Source organism: Uloborus diversus, chromosome 5, assembly GCF_026930045.1.
Source record: "Uloborus diversus isolate 005 chromosome 5, Udiv.v.3.1, whole genome shotgun sequence".
NCBI classification, from domain to species: Eukaryota; Metazoa; Arthropoda; class Arachnida; order Araneae; family Uloboridae; genus Uloborus; species Uloborus diversus.
Window position 1 is genome coordinate 86,708,112 of NC_072735.1, and position 19,261 is coordinate 86,727,372.

The 19,261-nt window shown below is 33.7% G+C and overlaps 1 protein-coding gene across 1 annotated transcript in view; it reads right to left on the reverse strand.

The window, feature by feature from the left end:
• LOC129222044 (golgin subfamily A member 6-like protein 1) overlaps positions 1–12,523 on the reverse strand; it is a 35,613-nt gene extending 23,090 nt beyond the window's left edge. Inside the window, exons 1-2 of the mRNA XM_054856463.1 lie at positions 12,415–12,523; positions 8,696–8,782 (exon numbers count right to left, since the gene is read on the reverse strand). Coding sequence (XP_054712438.1) covers positions 8,696–8,782; positions 12,415–12,499 — 172 coding nt within the window. The 5' untranslated portion in view covers positions 12,500–12,523. The remainder of the gene's footprint in view (positions 1–8,695; positions 8,783–12,414) is intronic.
• Positions 12,524–19,261: the final 6,738 nt, after the last annotated feature.

The following is a 19,261-nucleotide window of genomic DNA, read 5'->3' on the forward strand; positions in this document are numbered from 1 at the left end:
TTCAATTTATTTCACTTATAATTTTTATTCGTAGCAATAATTGATTACTTATATCATTGTGTCCCAGAAGCTCGCAACTTTTACCATTGATCAAATGTCTTTTTACAACCATGAAACTAATGTCTGGAAATTCGTCCTGAATATTTGTTCATTTTCATCACAAGGTAACAGAGAGATTTTTTTCTTTCACTCTTTCTGAGCAAAAATGTAACGAAAAGAAATAAAAATTTTTGCAAATGTTTTATCTTTTGTGTTTTAGATACGATCTATAAAAAAGGGAAAAAAAACATGCATCTGGAGGTTAAAAAAAAAGATGAATAAATAAAGGTTAATACTAATGTAACAAAATTGATTTCAACGATGTCAAAGTTTAAAAAAATGACGATTTCAATAAAATTTTTTTTGAATGTGCTCGGTTTTTTTAAATTTGGAATGATTAAAGCATTATTTTAAATCATTATTTTAAAATACTAACTGAATTGTGTTCACGAGGTCAAAAGGAAAAGTTATTAATTAGTTTAACTGAAAAAATATATTTTCTTCTATCTTCAGTTCCATTTTTCGAATAAAATACTATATAATATTCGTGCATATGCTTCATTCAGCAAATTTTTTGATAGCTATTTACTGACTTTTTTGTATTCAAGAATTATTTAATAAGTATCTGTACATTAATGGTTAAAAAGCACAGTAGACTCCGAATGCAAAAATAATATAGTTGTTATTCTTGTTCTCATATATATAATAGCGAATGATTGAGTAACACTCCTGACGTCATCAATAATGAAACTCGCGCCACGCCGTGATAATTTGATAACATGTTTTAATAATGTTTAAAATACTGGGAAAGATTTTATTGTGACAAGGCTGAACGCTGAACTTGATCCAGTAACTTAGCTGATTTACTGGTTAGACTGTGTCATTTCAGGGCACTGAAGAATCGAAAAAGTGGTCAACAATGAACGTTATCTACTGAAGCTTATAGTTAATCCACTGGAGTTAGGGTTTAAAATGTCAACTATCAAAATGTCACCAAACAGGCAATTTCTTCGTTCAAATGTGGAGTCAATTTTCATCCCTCATATATCTTGACGGGCGATTTTCTAGTTGTTATATAATTTCAAAATATCAATTTAAATCGTATCTAGATTTTTAATTTACACCTTTTCTCAGAGTTTTTACAAGAGATTTGTCTTTTTTTAAACCTTTAGATTATAACATCTGATGACTTAGAGCAAAATGTTTGCTAATTGAGTCTTTAAACTACCTATAAACCTTTTATATTTGTCACCGAAATATGATTAGCTTGTACACTATATCTAATTTTGGTGCTGCCATGTTATCACAAATAGGACAAAGATTACCTCCTAAAGGATCGAAATCGGATGACTACCGCCAAATGTAGAAATTTAAAATTTTCATATTTCCATATTGTTAGTAAAATAACTAGGTTTAGAGTGTCAAATTTTGTTGTGATGATTCAGTAGTGTTACTACCGGTCATTTTCCCTACAGTTGTTGTTTAAATTGAAATTTTAAATTTAGAATGGAACATTTTGCACAGAAGTTGTTTTGAATCAGCTTAATGAACAGAACTACGGATTTGATTTAGTTTATTTGTTTTCCTGAAGAGGGGTAAAGACTATACATAAAAATACTATGTATATACAATGTGTTCGTAAGTGTATTTATTCATTTTCCTTAGTTCTAAAAGTAACACTTCCTCTTATCACTCTTAAATGACCCTGCATGCGAAACTGCTTAAATAGAAAATGTCCAAGAAAAATGTTTAATATCTTTGAGGGCCTAAAAAATAGTATTTATAAGCAAATTATCATTCAAATTTTGTTCAAAATTTTGACAAAGAAATTTTACTGTTTAACTTAAGTTATCGTAAATACCATAACTGATCCTTAGATATCTATTTTAGCAATAAATCACAAGAAAATACTTATTAACGAGCAAAGACACTTCCTATGCATTTTAGTTGTTTGAACAGCCTTAATAATGTTTTCCTAAGCTTTTATATGAAAATACTATTAAAAAAGGATGAAGATGAGAAGTATTATTCCATTTTTTTTATCGTTAAATGAATTCTAAAAAATTTAATGAATTAAGAAACATTTCGAGCTTCTGTTTAATGAGCCTTGGCGACATTTTCGTCCATACAAGCATTAAATGCAGTCCAAAATCCAATTCGAAACAGTCAGGAGTGGGGAATTATGGAGCACTAGCAAAAATACCCGGCGTTGCCTGGGTCAGTAATAATTATTAGAATTTGCTTTTGTTTTCTGTTTTAAGTAAAAGAATTTAAAACACATCTTTTTGACGTGATTAAAAATCGAGTTTCTTCCTTACCCATAAAACTAAAATAGCAATAAGTATAAAGAACAAAGTAGTATTGATTTAGAAACGAAAGCACTATATTTAAGCATATACAAATTTAAAAAACATGAAATTAATCTTCTCATGTTTAAAAAGATTAATCTGTTGATACTTTTTTTTTAACATGGAGTCTAAAACCTTCTCTGTATGGCTAATGAAGTACGAAGTGATTAAAAAAAAGTAGCTGCGCTCGTAATCCCCTTATACTTGCTTAGTTATTTCGGGAAATTTCAATCATTGTGGCTCTTGGTGCGATTTTACCGAATTTGCGAAAGTCGTTTCGAGGTACAGTAAACTCCCGATTATCCGCGGAATTGGGTGGCACAGGTGCCGCGGATAATAAAAATCGCGGATAACCGCAAAAAGACTAAAATGGGGGACAAATCAGGTAAAAATTGTCCTATCTCAAATTCTTAACTGTATTGATGCATAACACTTTCTGCAAACAGTGAAAATATATATAGAGTACAGTACAAATGTTTTGTATTTTTGCACAACCGAACTTAACATCAATAACAAACAAGTGTATGTACGATGAAGAACGCACAATAATAATAATAATAATAATAATAATAATAATAAAATTAAATTAAATCAATCAATCAAGCAAAAACAACTGAGTGTAAATTTACAATTTTTCAAAAAAAAAAAAAAAACAGCCACTGGTATTCGCTTTTTACTGCGAAAATACATGTTCGTGATTGTTGATTGATTCGCGGATAATCCGCCCCGCGGATAAACCGCTCGCGGATAATCGGGAGTCTACTGTACCTTCGATGATGCTCCCCCATTCTTTCCTTTGTAAAACGATATGATATTAATTTTCGTTACAGAGATATCGTCGCCAGATGCTGAGATATTTTTGGTCACCATAAAATGGCGCTAAACAGTTTCATCCGAAATGTTACCAAAATAAGTAATAAAATTTGGTGATTGTTTGAAATTGTGCAAAAAGGAAAATTAATGGAAGTTTTTGTGCTGTTTATGGATTTGCCTAATTTAGTTGCTGGATTATTTAACACAGTAAAAAAAGTCTTTTGAAAATTCTTTGATTGGCGATATTTTGTTTACATGGTGAAAGCTAAGAAACATTATGACGTAGTCTTCGGCTTCAAAAACAGCAACGTTGAAAAAACTGCCAAATGCATCAGCTACGGAAATCTTTCTGCAAAAATTTTGGCGATCTGCTGGTTGTTTGGATAATGAGTAAGTGTTGAATTAGCATAAATAATAATAAAAACCATTAATTACATTAAAGTTCCGTTTAAATGGAAAATCATCAGCCAAATCATGTATTTGCCAATCTTGTGCAAAAATCTTACTTTAAGATTTGACTTGAGAAAAGCCTTGAACAATCACGAAAAGCAAAGAAAGTCAACAATACAACAATTGCAGGGCTCCCAACACATTTTAGCTTCAGAAAAGGGTAAAAGAGGACCATTTTCAATCAAAAAGGGGACTAAAGAGGACCAGTTAGGATCAAAAAGAGGACCTTGGGTGGACCACTAATAGTTAAACCCATGGAAGCACCAAAAGGCAAATTAGTTGTCAGTTGCTAAAATCGTGAAGTTAATTCGTTAATTAACTATAATAATGAGAGATACAATTCTTTTATCACCTGTGAAACTGATCTATTTATCCATTGATAGAGTGCATAACATTGGGGGGGGGGCACTTAGTTCAGCACTTAAGACAGCCTCTTTAGAACTAAATAGACGTAATGATACATTTTGACTTGAACCAGGGATGCTGGTAGTCTCACTGAAGGATAGGTGAAGCTGAACTTCATCTTTATTTAGTTTAAAATAATTTTTATGTTTTTTTGTGTTTTAATGCTTCTTAGTATAGCGTTATCATACACCAAACAAAAAACTTTCTTCATCAGTTGCATCTATTTGCTGAGAAATTTGCACTTCCTCATGACTCACACTGAAACCAAAAAATTTTGTTTTGGTTTTCAACAAAGCTACAACTGAGTTTATAATAAAATTATTTTATATTTGAATTTTAAATTTAATCTCTTATTATAGGGTTCATACCCTTTAGGGAGAAAAAAATTTAAGCACTTTTCAGGAGTAAAAAAATATTTTTCAATGTTCTACCCTAAATTCGCACTATAAATATTACATGCAGATTTCATTTAATGTTTACATATAAATAAAAGAAAGTAATATGAAAAGTATAGGAAAACAAACTGCTTTTTCTACAAGAGACACTTTGATAAAAGATTTACTGTATTGAAAGTTTTCCTAAAAAATTCTGAAATGCTTAATCACAAAGAGAAGCAGATCACATGAGGCTTAGTTTTGCAATTTTCATATTCAAAGTATATTTCCAAGAATCATAAAACTTAGATTTAAAAAAAAAAGAAGGAACTCCATGATTGCAAGACCACGAGTGCTTTGAACTTTTATGGGGGGGGGGGGACTAATTCCTTCTTTAGCAGGCAACAAGACAATGAAAAAAATGTACAAAAATTCACCTTTATAAAATTTTATAATTCAACTTTGTTTTAAATACAAACACTAAGTTAAAATGTAATGCACTCAATTGTTTACATTTAATACCCCCCTCCCTATAAAAAAAACAGTAATAACCGAAAATAAGCTAATAATAATTAAAATTAAGTTTGCAAGTTAAGGTTGCAAAACTAGAAATTTGAATTTTAAAAAATATTAATTTTTCAGTTATTTAAATAAAAATTAAAACGAGTTAATCTAATGCAGCATGTCAAAACAACTTCAAATTGCCAAAAATATAAGAATATTTATTAGATGCAAAACGATTGAAAGCTCAAATAAGCAAAATTTCACGAACCAAGTTAAATTTCAGCATATTTCCCATAAAATAAATTTATTTATTTTCTACTAAATTAAACATAAAGCATGCTAATATAAGGTAGCATTTGTGAAAATAACATTCGATTGGGCAAACTATTTTAATATTTTCATGATGTAAAAAGATTGAAATTTCAAACACTAAAACTAATTTCCCGTGAAGTCCGAGTAAGTTCAATGTTGCCATGATTTCCAAAATAATTACCTTGTTAATTATTGAAATTAAACGAAAAATAAGCTAATCTAAAGTAGTATATGTCAAAATAACTTCCTATTGTCATAAACATCAAAATATTTACAAGATGCAAAAGGATTGAAATTTCAAACACGAGAAGCAGTTCTCCGCGAAGTCCGAGTAAGTTCAATGTTATCATGGTTTCCAAACTAATTCCTTCGTTAATTATTGAAATTAAACGAAAAATAAGCTACTCTAATGTAGCACATGTCAAAATAACTTCCGATTGTAAAAAACATCAAAATATTTACAAGATGCAAAAGGATTGAAACCTCAAACACGAAAGCAATTTTTCGCGATACTGCATATCGAACCTATGTTCAGAAAAATGCACACATGAATTTTTTCTTAAAGAATTGGCAAGCAATTTAAAGTATGCTTTAGATTGCTTGTAATGATTTTTGAAAGAATTCAAGCAATAAAGAAACTTCTCATACTTTTTCAAGGCTTTCAAGCACTTGGAAAATAAATTTTTTTTTCCAGGAACTTTTCAAGGGCGTAAAATTTACGAACATATGCGCCTAAAAAAATGGCGCATGCGCCACGAGATTACTTCCAAATTTATTTGCAAAAGGGGTGGTTCATAGCAGCGTTACTATTACAGTCAATGCGCGACAACTCTATGTCCCAAGAGACCGGCTAAAACGTTCCGAGTTATGGGAAGTTTCCACAACAGTTTCAAGAGCTTGGGATCCAATGAAAACTTTGAGATAAAGGAATATTCGAGTATCGAGTTCGGAAAGTTCGTTCGTTATTGCAAACGTAAGGGTGAAATTCCGAGAAATATCGTTAGCACCCTGCTTCGCGATTCGACGTCATAACTCCTCCCCCAAACCTCTTTTTTATGGATTTCCATGCTGCAGCGGTTGAAGGAGGAGTAATGACGTCAATCTGAAGCGAAATAATACGGGAAAGTCAGGTTAAGGCGCCGCGGCCGCGTGTTTGGGTGTACAGTATCTTTTAACACAATGGAAAACTTTTAAAATCTGATTTTTAAGTAAAAACAATATGAAAGCGGACTAATCGGACCAAAATGTTAAAAAGCGGTCTAAAGCGGACTTAACCCTAAAAAACGGACTTTGGCGGGAAAAGCGGACCATTTGGGAGCCCTGCAATTGTCGCTATCGACAGGGAGTTGAGATGATACACTAAATACTGTATTGAGTTGAGGAAAGCCTTCGAACATGGATCTAAAAAGCTCATAACTCGTTTTTTATTCTACTTAGAAATTTCGAACAGGTGCCATCTTCAGCAGAAAAATCAGAGCTTTCGATGGACATATAATGTAAATATGTGCAAGTATTTTTTCATCCCAATATTAGAGAATTTATACGAAAATTGTATTTTATTGCCCCCCTAAGGGGGTTTTCCCCCCATAACGGGACGAAAACTACCCTATGTGTTATTCTGATGCATAAGCTATATTATTGTAAAGTTTCATCAAAATCCGTTCAGTAGTTTTTGCGTGAAAGAGTAACAAACATCCATACATCCATACAGACAAACTTTCGCATATATAATATTAGTAAGATTTATTGAGTTATTAGACAGTTGATATTGTAGTGAAAATAAATATGAGTTTTTTTTTTTTTGAAATCAAATATATTGCAAAGCTTGAATTATCATACTTATATTACATCATTACTTAATTAAGCTAATTATCATCCTCATTAATTGTAGTTTTGATTGGATTAGTATTAATTTATACAACTAACATTTAATGCTTCTGATTTAGCATGCTTCCATTTTTAAAGTCCGTGCAACCTTGGACCCCCCCCTTAACAAAATCCTAGCTACGTGCCTGCTGGATGAATGTTGAATGCTTTTCTCAACCCGACCGCACGTGCATAATACCTAAGAACGTATGGACACCCGAAATTTCCATTTTGACGATCCCCGAATTAACTACAACCAGTTTTCCCGCGACTTCGTGCACTATATGACAAAAAAGTATTGGGACACATTCAAAAATTAACAGTTTTAAGGATTTCTCAAGAAATAAGAGACCAACTTGCTTGGTAACTTTTGTCACATAAAAGGTAAGTTCCAGGTTAAAAGTTACATTACTCTTGCTTTTAGAGGATCAGTAACGAATTGAGGAAAACAAAAATGTTTGAATATCATTCATTATAAATAGCCAAGAATAAGTTCTAAATTTTAGAAATAGCTTACTGTGTTCTATTATCTTACATACTTTCGAGAAAGTACCACTGATATTCACGAAGATATGAGCATTTCAAAACTACGAATTTTTATTTGAGGGTTTTTGGCTCGTAACACGCAAAGTTTTCCATAAAAGCTTACCAAACTTTTAGAAAACTTGACGGCACACAAAAGAAGCATAATACTAAAATTTGAAGTAAAAATGTTGAAAATTTGATAAAACATGGGCATTTAAAGCAATTTCTTACTCAACATGCGCGGAAGATAGCAATTTATAACTTCGACAATCTAAAACGCAACTAGATTTTCCAACTGAAAGTAAAATTTCAGTTCAATATCTTAAAAATTCAGAAAGTTATCAGCGATCTAATGAGCCGAATTTCTTGGATAAGCAACGAGTCGTGACAAGTCCTTCGTAAATATCTGTTTTAATCATAAATCACACTGAACGATTGCAAGCAAATGTTGCAAACTAGCAACATACTGCAAACAAGTGATACTGGACGATATATCGCCATTTTGGCGAAAACCAATTATTTTTCGAACTTGGTTTCAATTCGGCGCTATTGGCGATATTTAGAGAATTATGGTTATCCATTGAATCACGAAAAAGTCTCAATATTGGGAAACGTCATGTCTGTAAAATGCTTTTTTGCATCGATTCGAAGCAAACCAGGTTAGAAAATTTTAAGTGCTTCCTTGTTTTTTGTAGTGTCCACTTCAGATTTTTGTTTAAATTTACTTTTGGAGCTACACATTTTAAATCAGCAAAATTATTTTAAAAAAATGAATTTAGTAATTTTTTTTTAACAAATCACTTGATTTAAATCATCCCAACAATAACTCCATCGTGTAAAGTTGTTTTCGATGTTTACGAATCCATTGAATGTAGTGCTTCTTTTCACAAATAATGAAGTACGTGACTTCAGGTACTTAATTCTAAAATTGGCAAAGCAAAAAAACAAAAGCGTACTAAACAACATAACAACATACAAGCAGCCGCCGCATGCAAAGGACTCAATCTAAAAGCGCTTCATTTCCCACAAATTCATGCAAGAAGCACACGGACTTCTTACCAAGAAAGGCCACTTTCTTCGGTGGTTTTCTGACGACACAGGCTGCTGCTGGCCTGCCCGTGGAAGGCTGCTGCAACACTTTCTTTTCTGAAAATAACATACATCATTTGCTTATAGCTACGCAACATTTTCAAAGGCTCTGAGAAGCATTCTCCCCTCAAATTTTATTCTCATTAAGAATTTAAATGTAGACAGCAGTAAGTTACTGCACCTAAAGCCCTCAAATCGTCTCCAGGGAAGGATCCTTCTATAGTAGTCAAAGACATCCGAAAAGCGGGAAGCAGGACAAAAAAATCCATTTAGTTATGGATTTAAATGAACACATTTTTCTCAACACTAAACCATGCTTGGATCTAGATCACATTTTGGTAGTAATAGATCAAATATAAATAGTTGTTAGCGAATCACTATTTTTTTTTTTAATCTGTCCATACTTGTGTTTTGTAGGTCCCACCGAAATGGCAAACATTAATTTATTGCAACATCAGAGGTGCATTATGGGCAGATATATAAGGGTCGTTACAAAATACCGATTACGTAATCAAAACAGGACCTGCGGTCTGTTTTAATTCTGACTGCGTTTCTATCAGGGGTGCCCCCCCCCCCCAAGAGCAAGGGCGCACCCCTCTGACTATCGCCAAGACAATCACACCCCACAAATGGGGAAAAATACCCCTCAAAATAACCCTTCCTAAAAATTTCAATGGTGCGGTATGCGCCATTGAAATTTTTAGGCAGAACCATAGAAACAGGGGTCCCTAGATGGGGCACCCCCGTTTCTATAACACAATAATTACGACCCAGGTACAGCTTGTTTAAATGATTGAATTAGCTAATCAGAGTGTGTCTGACTAAACTCAACATATTGGAAAATCTTCATAGTTTACTAGTAATTTGATACATTTGTTAAATTATCAGATTAAATTATTTCTTTGTAAATTGATAGTAATTATTTTCACTTTCAGTTAACAGCATCTCCACATTACATTGTTCTGTCAAATGCCATAAATTGGTGTGTGTGTGGGGGGGGGGAGAAAATCAATGTACAATATTTATTATGACACTTATTTTTACTATACATATGGGCATGGTTCAAGCTCAAAGATTTTTCTACTTCCTTGTGAAATTCGTTTGCGGCAGATATCGACTTTTAGTAACAATGTACCACTGTGCTGATTAGTTTGTATGTACAACAAAGTTTTGATAATGCGTTGTATTCCTACTTAGAGAAAAATGGTGGTGAGTGAAAAAAATCGCTCGAAGGCTGTTCAGTGTTCATATTAACAGCATCGTATATTGTCTACTTGCAAAATTCAAAATTTGAGTATCGTAAAAGGTAGTTAATATTTAATGCTTCATGGAGGTAATTGGTGAAACTGTCCTCCATAAAACTGGAAAACCACTTAGTGGGAACCCTTGTGACATTGTGCCTTCGACTTCGCTTCCTAAATTTGGTTCATTTACGAATTTTTCGAGAGTAGGCATCGATGGACTTCGTCATCGTTTACAGGGAGACAACGACACAACACAAGATATGGGAAACTTAGATATCCGCGATCTCCCTATACACTAAAATCTCATTACAGCAAATACCAATAGAACGAAATAGCAGCTTCGAAACCAGGCTGTATCGAAATAAATATTTATTTAGTTGCCATTACATTATTTGAATTCCATTACAAGGAAATTACCATTGCAATAAACTATATTTGCGGTTCCTGAAATTTCGTTGTAACAGGATTTAAATGAATTTTTAATTTACACGCTTTTATAAGATTCATCTGTATGTTTAATGTAGGTATCTTGTAACGGAATCTTGCATCTCAAAGTTCACCATCTCCTGCGATCGGATTCTTTTGAAATTTGGTATGCGATCTCAGATCCGATGACAATGCAATATTCTATAATCTAAATCATTAACTATTAATTATTAGTTTCTTCCCATTTTAATCATTTTTGTTTTAATCCATTAATACGAGGATGAAAAAATGCTCGCACAAATTAGAATTAAATATAGATAGAAACATCAGATTTTTCTGCATCGGATGAAATTTGTTCCAATGCTCCAAGGTAACTAGAATGGCAAATATAATTGTTTTAAACTGATTTCATTCCAAAATGTAGGTAAGCCTTCAATTGGCAATTCATTGTTGAACAATGCTTTTATTGAAATGTATCTCAAATTTTTAAAGTAATATAAATATGATTTTGACGCACATACATTGATGACTGTTACCCAAGCCTTTTAGTAGTTTTTTGGGAAATTTCTCGAATGTAAAAAATCTTGAGTTACAGTAATTTTTCATTTAATAAATAAAACTAAAAAATAAATTTTTTGTTTAAAAAACTTAAAACACGCTTTTATAGAATTTTGAACTAAAGGTAAAAGATATTCTCTGGATGTTAAGTAGAAAATAATTGACCAAACCATCAAGTTTAATGTAAAAAAAGCGTGGGGTGCTTCGCACACACATATCAGTTGTCTTAAATTTTCTCTATTTGTTGTTCTTGCAAAAATGTAAATAGACAGCACCCCATGGTTTCTTTTACATTAAAGTTAATTGCTTCGTCATTTATTTTTATCATACTTAACATCCAGAGAAAATGTTTTACTTTTTGGTTCATATTGTAACCAACGCATGTTTTTTTAGTTTTTTAAACTATAAATTTATTAATAAATGTTACTTTTTATTGGGAAATTTGAGGAGAAAGAGATAGTTCACACTTTTCACAAGTTCAAAAGATAGTTTACAACTCTCCCAGGAAAAATCTCAAGACTATTTTTTTTTTCTTAAGAAATGTTTTTTTTAAGAGAATCCCAACAAAAACAACTCACGTAAGAATTTTGAGCTAAGTTCGGCGCAGAAGAATTTGAATTAACAACTACCACCAATAAACAAAAAATATTAATTAATTTTGATTTACTATGGGTAATTATAGAACTGAACAGTAATATGCAAGAAATACACAAGAAAATTTGCTTTTATAACACTTATGAACATGTTACATCACATATAGTTAGTACAAAGATCCAGGCTCTTCCATATATAGGAGAGAAAAAATCATGCCATCACTTCTGAGCATAAATAATTATTTAGAAAAGTATTCCTAGCTAGAAGTAGTTCAATGAGAAAAGAAAAGGAGTTCCCTTCCAACCCGAATATGTTTGCTTGAATGTATTAGCCTGCATTATTTTGGCCTTTTTTTTTTTCTGTACTACTTATTATTTTATGTAATGTGAAGTAACTGAGATTTCAATAATTCAATTATAACGAAATAAGAATTTTTTCTAAATTACATTTCAAGGGGAAAATTCAATAAATTTGTTCTTACCGTTGAAAAATTAACAACCCATAGTTAGAACGTTGCAGTGTGTTCAGATAAAGCCTCCCGTGACATTTTTAGCAATTACTGCATGCTAGCTATCTACTTAACACAATGAGCACGTTTATTGCAAATTCAGGTTTTGCATAAATTAATGATTTAAGCAAGCACTGCGTATCCCCAATACAAATTGAATTTTACAGTAAATTAACAACTTCTGATTTTCTGGTTAATAAAATATTTGTAGATCTAAACATACCGTGTATACGAATTCTACTGTGTTCTAAGAAAATTTTTATTGGTTTCAAAACCATGATTCTTGCAATTCTAAGAACAGAATGCGGAAGCTGGAAATTCAAATTCGTTTTTTTAAGAGGAAAGGAAATTTTCCTTACCCACATTAGGAACTTGACACGTTTTGCAAAAACATTGCAGGACAGTTTTCTTGAACGTTTCCACCACGAGAGTCGTTCCCACCATGACGAATTATTATATATATTTTTTTAACTTCTAAAAATTTAATAAATCCCTAGCAAGCTCGGAGCGGGAAGCACGGAGAAACCACCTGGATGTCGAGGGAGCGGTGAGTCCTTTGCCGAGAAGCCAACACCCAGTGATTGGGGCGCATGAGTGGAGGGAGGCAGACGATCGCCAGACAGTCGCCAAAACTCGCTCACAAGATGACTCACTTCGACGTTCGGCAATCGTTAGGGCAGCAGAAGAGGGCGCAAACGAGGGCTTACAAATTTCGGGAATCAATGGTCTTTATCATCGGAGAAAATGGTCAAAACTAGAGATGGGAATGGTAGCAAAAAACCCGAAATTTTTGGGAGAAAAAACGTTTTTTTTCCCCCAGAGGGGTTTATTTTATGTGGGGAAAAATTGAAACTTTCGAAATTCCTTACACAAAATAATGCACAGAGGAATATTTGAACACTCCCTAATGTGAACACTACGGTGGGTCAATTTTTTTTTTTTTTTCCTCGAAACGTTAAGGGGCAGAGGATTAAAAAGGTGCTAAATGGTCTCAAACTAACATGTGTGAAATTTTATTCCATTCTGATAAGTCTTCTTTGCCTCCGAATTGAGTTTGAAGTTTAGATTTCCTTACCCAAATTGGATACGTTCCATGTAAGATTGCAATAAGAATAAATGTTACTTCGTTTACAGAAACAAGTGATGAAACTTTCAATTTGCACTTGGTTTAAATTCACACTTGCCATTTTAGGTGTTATAATTGGCTGAAATGTGCGAATTAGGTCCAACGTTCCCTGCCTACTGTGCAACGTAAATGAGTAACGGATGCTAAAAATCTACCTCTTAAAATGCAACAGCAATATTTTGAAATCCTATCCGAAAATAATTAAGAAAATCATCAGAATCATTTTACCAAGCTAGTAAATTGCTATTTGACACTTCATCTTGCAAATGCAAAGATATTAACGACTAAATTTGTCCAAAAAAAAAAAAAAAACATGAGAGAGGGAAAGAAATAGCAGTTTCAGCTTCAAGAAGAAAGTGAAGACAGTTTTAGTATCATTACTTCATCGCATCTATTCTATCGGATACGTACAGTGAGGATGAATTCAAGAGACCTTTACAAGCTTCAAACTACTAACGCTTATATTGATAAATTTAGTATTACAAGCAATACAGTGGACTTTAATTTGCTTTCACGAACATGTGATAGATACGAAGTATACGACAGGGCTGGAGTAGCTATTGCTTCAGCAGTACTTTACCCCACCACTTCAGAAATTGAGAAGAACATGCTTCCTCGGAAGCGCAAAATAGCACGAAAACCCGCACTGGCAAGAGCCAAAGCCTAGCAAAATGTCTCATGTCCTATAGCTAACTCGTGCTAATCGAATTCTGCGTTTGTGTGTTTCAGTGAATCTCCTGAAAATTTAATATTTCTTGTAATATAAGTCGTCAACTTTTATGCTCCAATCTGGTTTGCTATTAACAGTTATGTGCAGATTGGCTCGGCAGTTATTCAAAATCACTGCTACTAGATATTTATCTACTGAGTTGAAGTGCAAAATAGATCCCGCAACCCAAAGAAACTGTTTTCGTATGTCCCAAAAAGAAATTTTTTTCAATGCTGACAGACTTTGAACAGCACATCCGTGAATTGACAGCCTGCTGGATTTTAGAAGTTCGTAGTGATCAGCAAAATAGACTCCCCCAAAAGACAAGATTTTCATTCTTATTATTATGTTTGATGCAGAATTTTACATTGATCACAATGACTGGAAAAATGCGTCTGAACCACCAATACTGAAATCTTTTAAGAAGATATTCAACTATTTGTTTCAGGCAAAAAGGAACTGTTTACTATGCCATACACACAGGCTATTGAAAGGCAGGGCTGTCCACCAGGGGGGTTCATAGCGCAGACTGCCGCATTAAAATTTTTAAGAGGGTTGATTTTATAGATTTTTGACCTTACTTTTTTTTGCGGGGAGAGATCTCGCTCTGCGGGGGGGGGGGATTCCCTCTATGGGGATGGGCACCCCTGTGGAAGGGCAGTTAAAATTGACGTAAACTACATCGTGCAAAAGAGCCAATTAAAATCTAAGCTCCTTTCCATTAATACAAAAATAAACCTATACAAAACCCTCATAAGACCGATCATTTTATACGGTAGTGAGACATGGGCAATTAATAAAACAGAGGAAAATAGACTTCTCATTTTTGAAAGAAAGATCCTTCGGGCAATTTTTGGAGCAGTAAAAGAAAATGACACTTGGAGAAGTTTATATAACTTTGAAGTATACCGTAAATACCGACAACCCAACATCTTAAGAGTAATTAAAGCCAATAGAATCAGATGGCTGGGGCATGTATTTAGGCGTGCAGATCTGGACCCGGTTAAAAAGCTAACTTTTTCAAGGATTGAGGGTACAAGGAGAAGGGGAAGACCAGCAACAAGGTGGCTGGATAATGTTGAGAAGGACCTTAAAATTTTGGGAGTGAACAGGTGGAGAAACCTGGCAACGTATCGTACCGCCTGGAGGAAGCAGACGGAGAAAGCCTTGGCCTGCACCAGGCTGTTGTGCTGATGAAGAAGACATTGTGTAAAAAGAGAAGCTTTAATGAAGAACCAACTGGAGTCCCGGAAATTTACGCCAAAACTAGATAATAAGGACTTTAGAGCTATTTTAATCAGGGTCCATACTCAATTTGGATAAAAAATTTCCATGACTTTTCCAAGATTTTTTCATGACTTCATAAAAATTTTCATGGCGATGTTATACGAAGAATGTAGTGCTATTTAATGTCAAACTTACCAATTTTTGGAAATGGGCTTCAGAAAAACTTTTACGTGAATGCCATTACCTCATTGGAGCACTTACTTGTGACTGAAAAATATCAGTGCAAGCATTGCAGAAACTGATAAATTATTCTTATTATATTCGTCTTTATCATATCAATTCAAGTAAGGTAAAAATATAGTGAATGCTGTTTCACTATATACTGTAAAAATATAGTGACTGATGTCTAAAATGTCTAATAAATGTTTAACAAATAGGGCAGAATAGTAATGAATAGGATAAAAATTAAATGAGCCATTATTAAGTTTCCAATAATAAATTTATTTCATAAAAACATTGCCCTTTTGTGTCAATAGTACATCTAATCACCCATGTAACTTGACAGTATATTCATTCTTAAAGGTAAAGCCATGTTTTTCAGTAAATTCATTTCTCTTCTAAGTTTCATTTTTCTAAACTAAACATTTCAGCTGGCCACAAGGATCAGTTTTGCGAGCTCTATGTTGAGCACCACTTGTCAGAATTACCCTATTTCTATGTTCTATTGCCTGACAAAAGTTTTTATTTTCTAAAGCCTTCAACATATTAAGATAAACTGATAAATTTCAAAATGAATTTTTTACAAGTAGTAGAAACAAACTCGGGTGCAATTGAATTGAGGGGGCGTGGCAAAATCAAGAACGTGCAACTCCACTACTACGGAATATAAAATATGAGAAGTGTCAAAAATAATGGCGAATTCAAAATTAGTGATGCCCGATAGAAACATCACATTGCAAAAAAAGGCAAGCGGATGCTACAAAGCAGATGAAATTGGATTCCAAACCCCGATTTGTTTTTGGGATTGTTCAATTTATGTGCAATATTACTAAATCATTCAACATTTCTAGCGCTCTTTTAGCTATTGTTACTTTCTTACTTGCCAAGACATATTTCCATGACTTTAAATAAATTTCCATGACTTTTAATGAAAATATAATTTTCCATAACTTTTCCAGGTTTGAAATTTGTTTATTATTTTTCCATGACTTTCCAAGATTTCCATGACCCGTACGAACCCTGTAAGATGAATTTTGAAAATTAGTGATTTGTAAACGTTTTTGTAAATAAATGATTAATACTTGGACAACCTTAAGTTGTTATACATATATATATATGTATGTAATTTTCTTTTCCAGTTTTTTTTTTAATGAAAATACTTTTTTCCTTCAATACGAGTTTTTCAAACTCAATCCGGAGGCAAAAAATGAACTCCTATTAGAATGAAGTTTTGTATTTAACCTTAAAGCGCCATTTGGCACCTTTTTCTTGCCCTGCCCGATGGAAATCTGAAACTTTTTTTTTTTTTTTACCACAGGACGATGACCCACCCTAGTGAATACCCCGATATTCTGAACATATTTTGATAGTCCTGGCGAAATTCCATACACTGACCTCTGTACCCTGAACACCCTATAATATGAACGGCCCAGAACTATGAACGCATTTTTTAGCCCCCTTCAATAATTACCTCTCCGTAAACTAAACATGTTCACAATCAGTACTCGGGAATTCCTATGAACCAAATTCGAAAAACTGAAATATCTTCACAATTTTATCACAATGATTGAAGAGTATTATGAAGATGAAGAGAAGATTCTTTTTTTTTTCTTTTTTCTTTTTTTCTTTTTTTTTTGGGGGGGGGGGGTACGTAGACTCCTGGTGGGGTCTAGTTGTGCACCTCCCTTTTTGGTTGCATTCGGATGTTCCAAAGGCGGTCTTTTACACCTTTTTGGGGGGAAATCAATGTTAACTTCAATGCAAACTCAAGTGGTGTTATACTTGGCAATATATCGCCAAGCTTTGTCCCCAACTTGGCGAAAAATTTGACGATTTTTTTTTTAAAATCTGGTTTCAATTTGGCCATTGTTGGTGATATTTAGAGAGTTAACTATTGAATCACATTAAAATTGCCAATAATGGGAAAATAACTTTAAATTTGTGCAAAAGGAAGTCATGTGATGCAGACATCAACTCGTTTATTTATCGTTTGCCAAATTTGTTGGGAATTCCAAATAATATTATCAATAATTCACGTTTATTTTGATATATTTGGTATTAATTAAATCCCCATTTTCTTTTATCTTGCAAAGTCACGAATGCTAATTTCAATGTATGTAACGTATTTCCCGATCTTAGACACGTGCGTGCCTTACGTCATGAAATGACGAAATTCCTTATCCATTTGATTGGCCGCCGTTCTAACATCGGGAAATGCGCATTTCATATGCAAACGACGCTGGCTGACTATATATGTTGCTTCTGTAGCTCAGTTGCTCTCTCTCTGTTAAGGCGCCGTATTTCAGTTTCATAGTCAGCCAAGTCGGCTGCTAGCCGTTATGCTCTCGAATAGGCATTTTATTACTGTAAACTTTATCAGCAAACCTTAAGTTTAAATAACTGTGACTTCAATTGCATAAATGATTCTTCATTTGTCATAATGCAAATTACAAATAATGGTTTTGCCTGTTTTACAAATCTATCTAATGCTTCGAGAGAACTTACTTTAACAATATCATATTTCATATGTAAATAGTTCGCCAAGGATACCACTGTATAATATCACCAAGGAGGAAATAAAGCCATAATTTCAAATACAAGTATTATTTTCTGAAAAAGGACTCCAGTTACACTCTGCAACTAAAAATGCACTAATTAAATTAGTCATCGGTGCGATAACTTCATTGACAAAACCTCATCCCACAACAGGGTTACGGGCCTCCAGCGCCCTCCTTGCGTTTTCCAGTTGGAGTTTATGAATGAAACTGGCACTTCCTGGTGATTTATAAAATTTCTCAGACGGCGGGCCCTGAAAATTCAAAATGGAAATCAGAAAACTGAATCGGGACAACTACGCCACGTGGACCGAAGATATGAAGGCAGTCCTGATGTCCAAGAACTGTTGGAGACTAATTTCCGGAAGCGAAGTAGAGCCAGCAAAAGATTCTGCCTTACTTCAAGATTTCCGTAAAAGAAGCGATAAGGCGTACAGCCTGATTTATTTAAATGTAAGTTCGGAGTACAAACCACTAATCAGTGATGTAGAAATACCGAAAGAAGCTTGGAAGAAATTAGAAATTCATTTTAGACCTGATTCAAGAGCGAGAGTAATCGGCCTCACAGACGAGTTTTTTTCATGCCGAATCGACGAAGGTGAAGAAATCAATATTTACGCTTCAAGATTGAGAAAAATAATGAAACAACTTCAAGATGCCGGTAAACCAGTTTCGAGTTACTATGAAGCTTTTCAACTTATCAGATACTTGCCTGCTGAATTCGAAGGAATAGTTCAGTCTATATACCGATGGGAAGACGCAGATTTCACATTCGACAAAATTCTCGAGGAACTTTTAGCCGAAGAATCCCGGTTGCAACAAGTTCAGAGAGACCGCAGTGAATATTCAAGTTCTGCATTAGCCGCCTCCCGTAGGACTTTAAATAGTACGAAAGTCAAACAGTGCAAGTACTGCCATAAAATTGGGCACACAGAGTCAAAGTGTTTTAAAAAGAAGAGGTCAAAAGAAAATAACTTCATATGTTCTGCATCAGTAGCTGAAGAGGATCTAAAATTGTGCTGGGCTGTGGATTCGGCATCTACAAATCACTTTTGCAACAACAAGAGACTGTTTCAAGATTTCCAACCTGTAAAAGAAAGTAGCATGGCAACCGCTCTTCAAGGATCCAGCTGCAAAATCGAGGGAAAAGGAACAGTGATCATGATCCTGAAAAACAAAGGTAACACAGAAAGAGTGACATTGAATAATGTTTTGTATTCTCCCAAATTGCGCAGAAATTTAATTTCAGCTTCATTAATTGACCGTGCTGGCGATTCTTTTTATTGTAGAGATGGTAAATTTATTGTGAAATCTAAATGTAATAGTCGAATCGTTCTTACAGCTAAATTGAAAGAGGGTCTTTATATTGT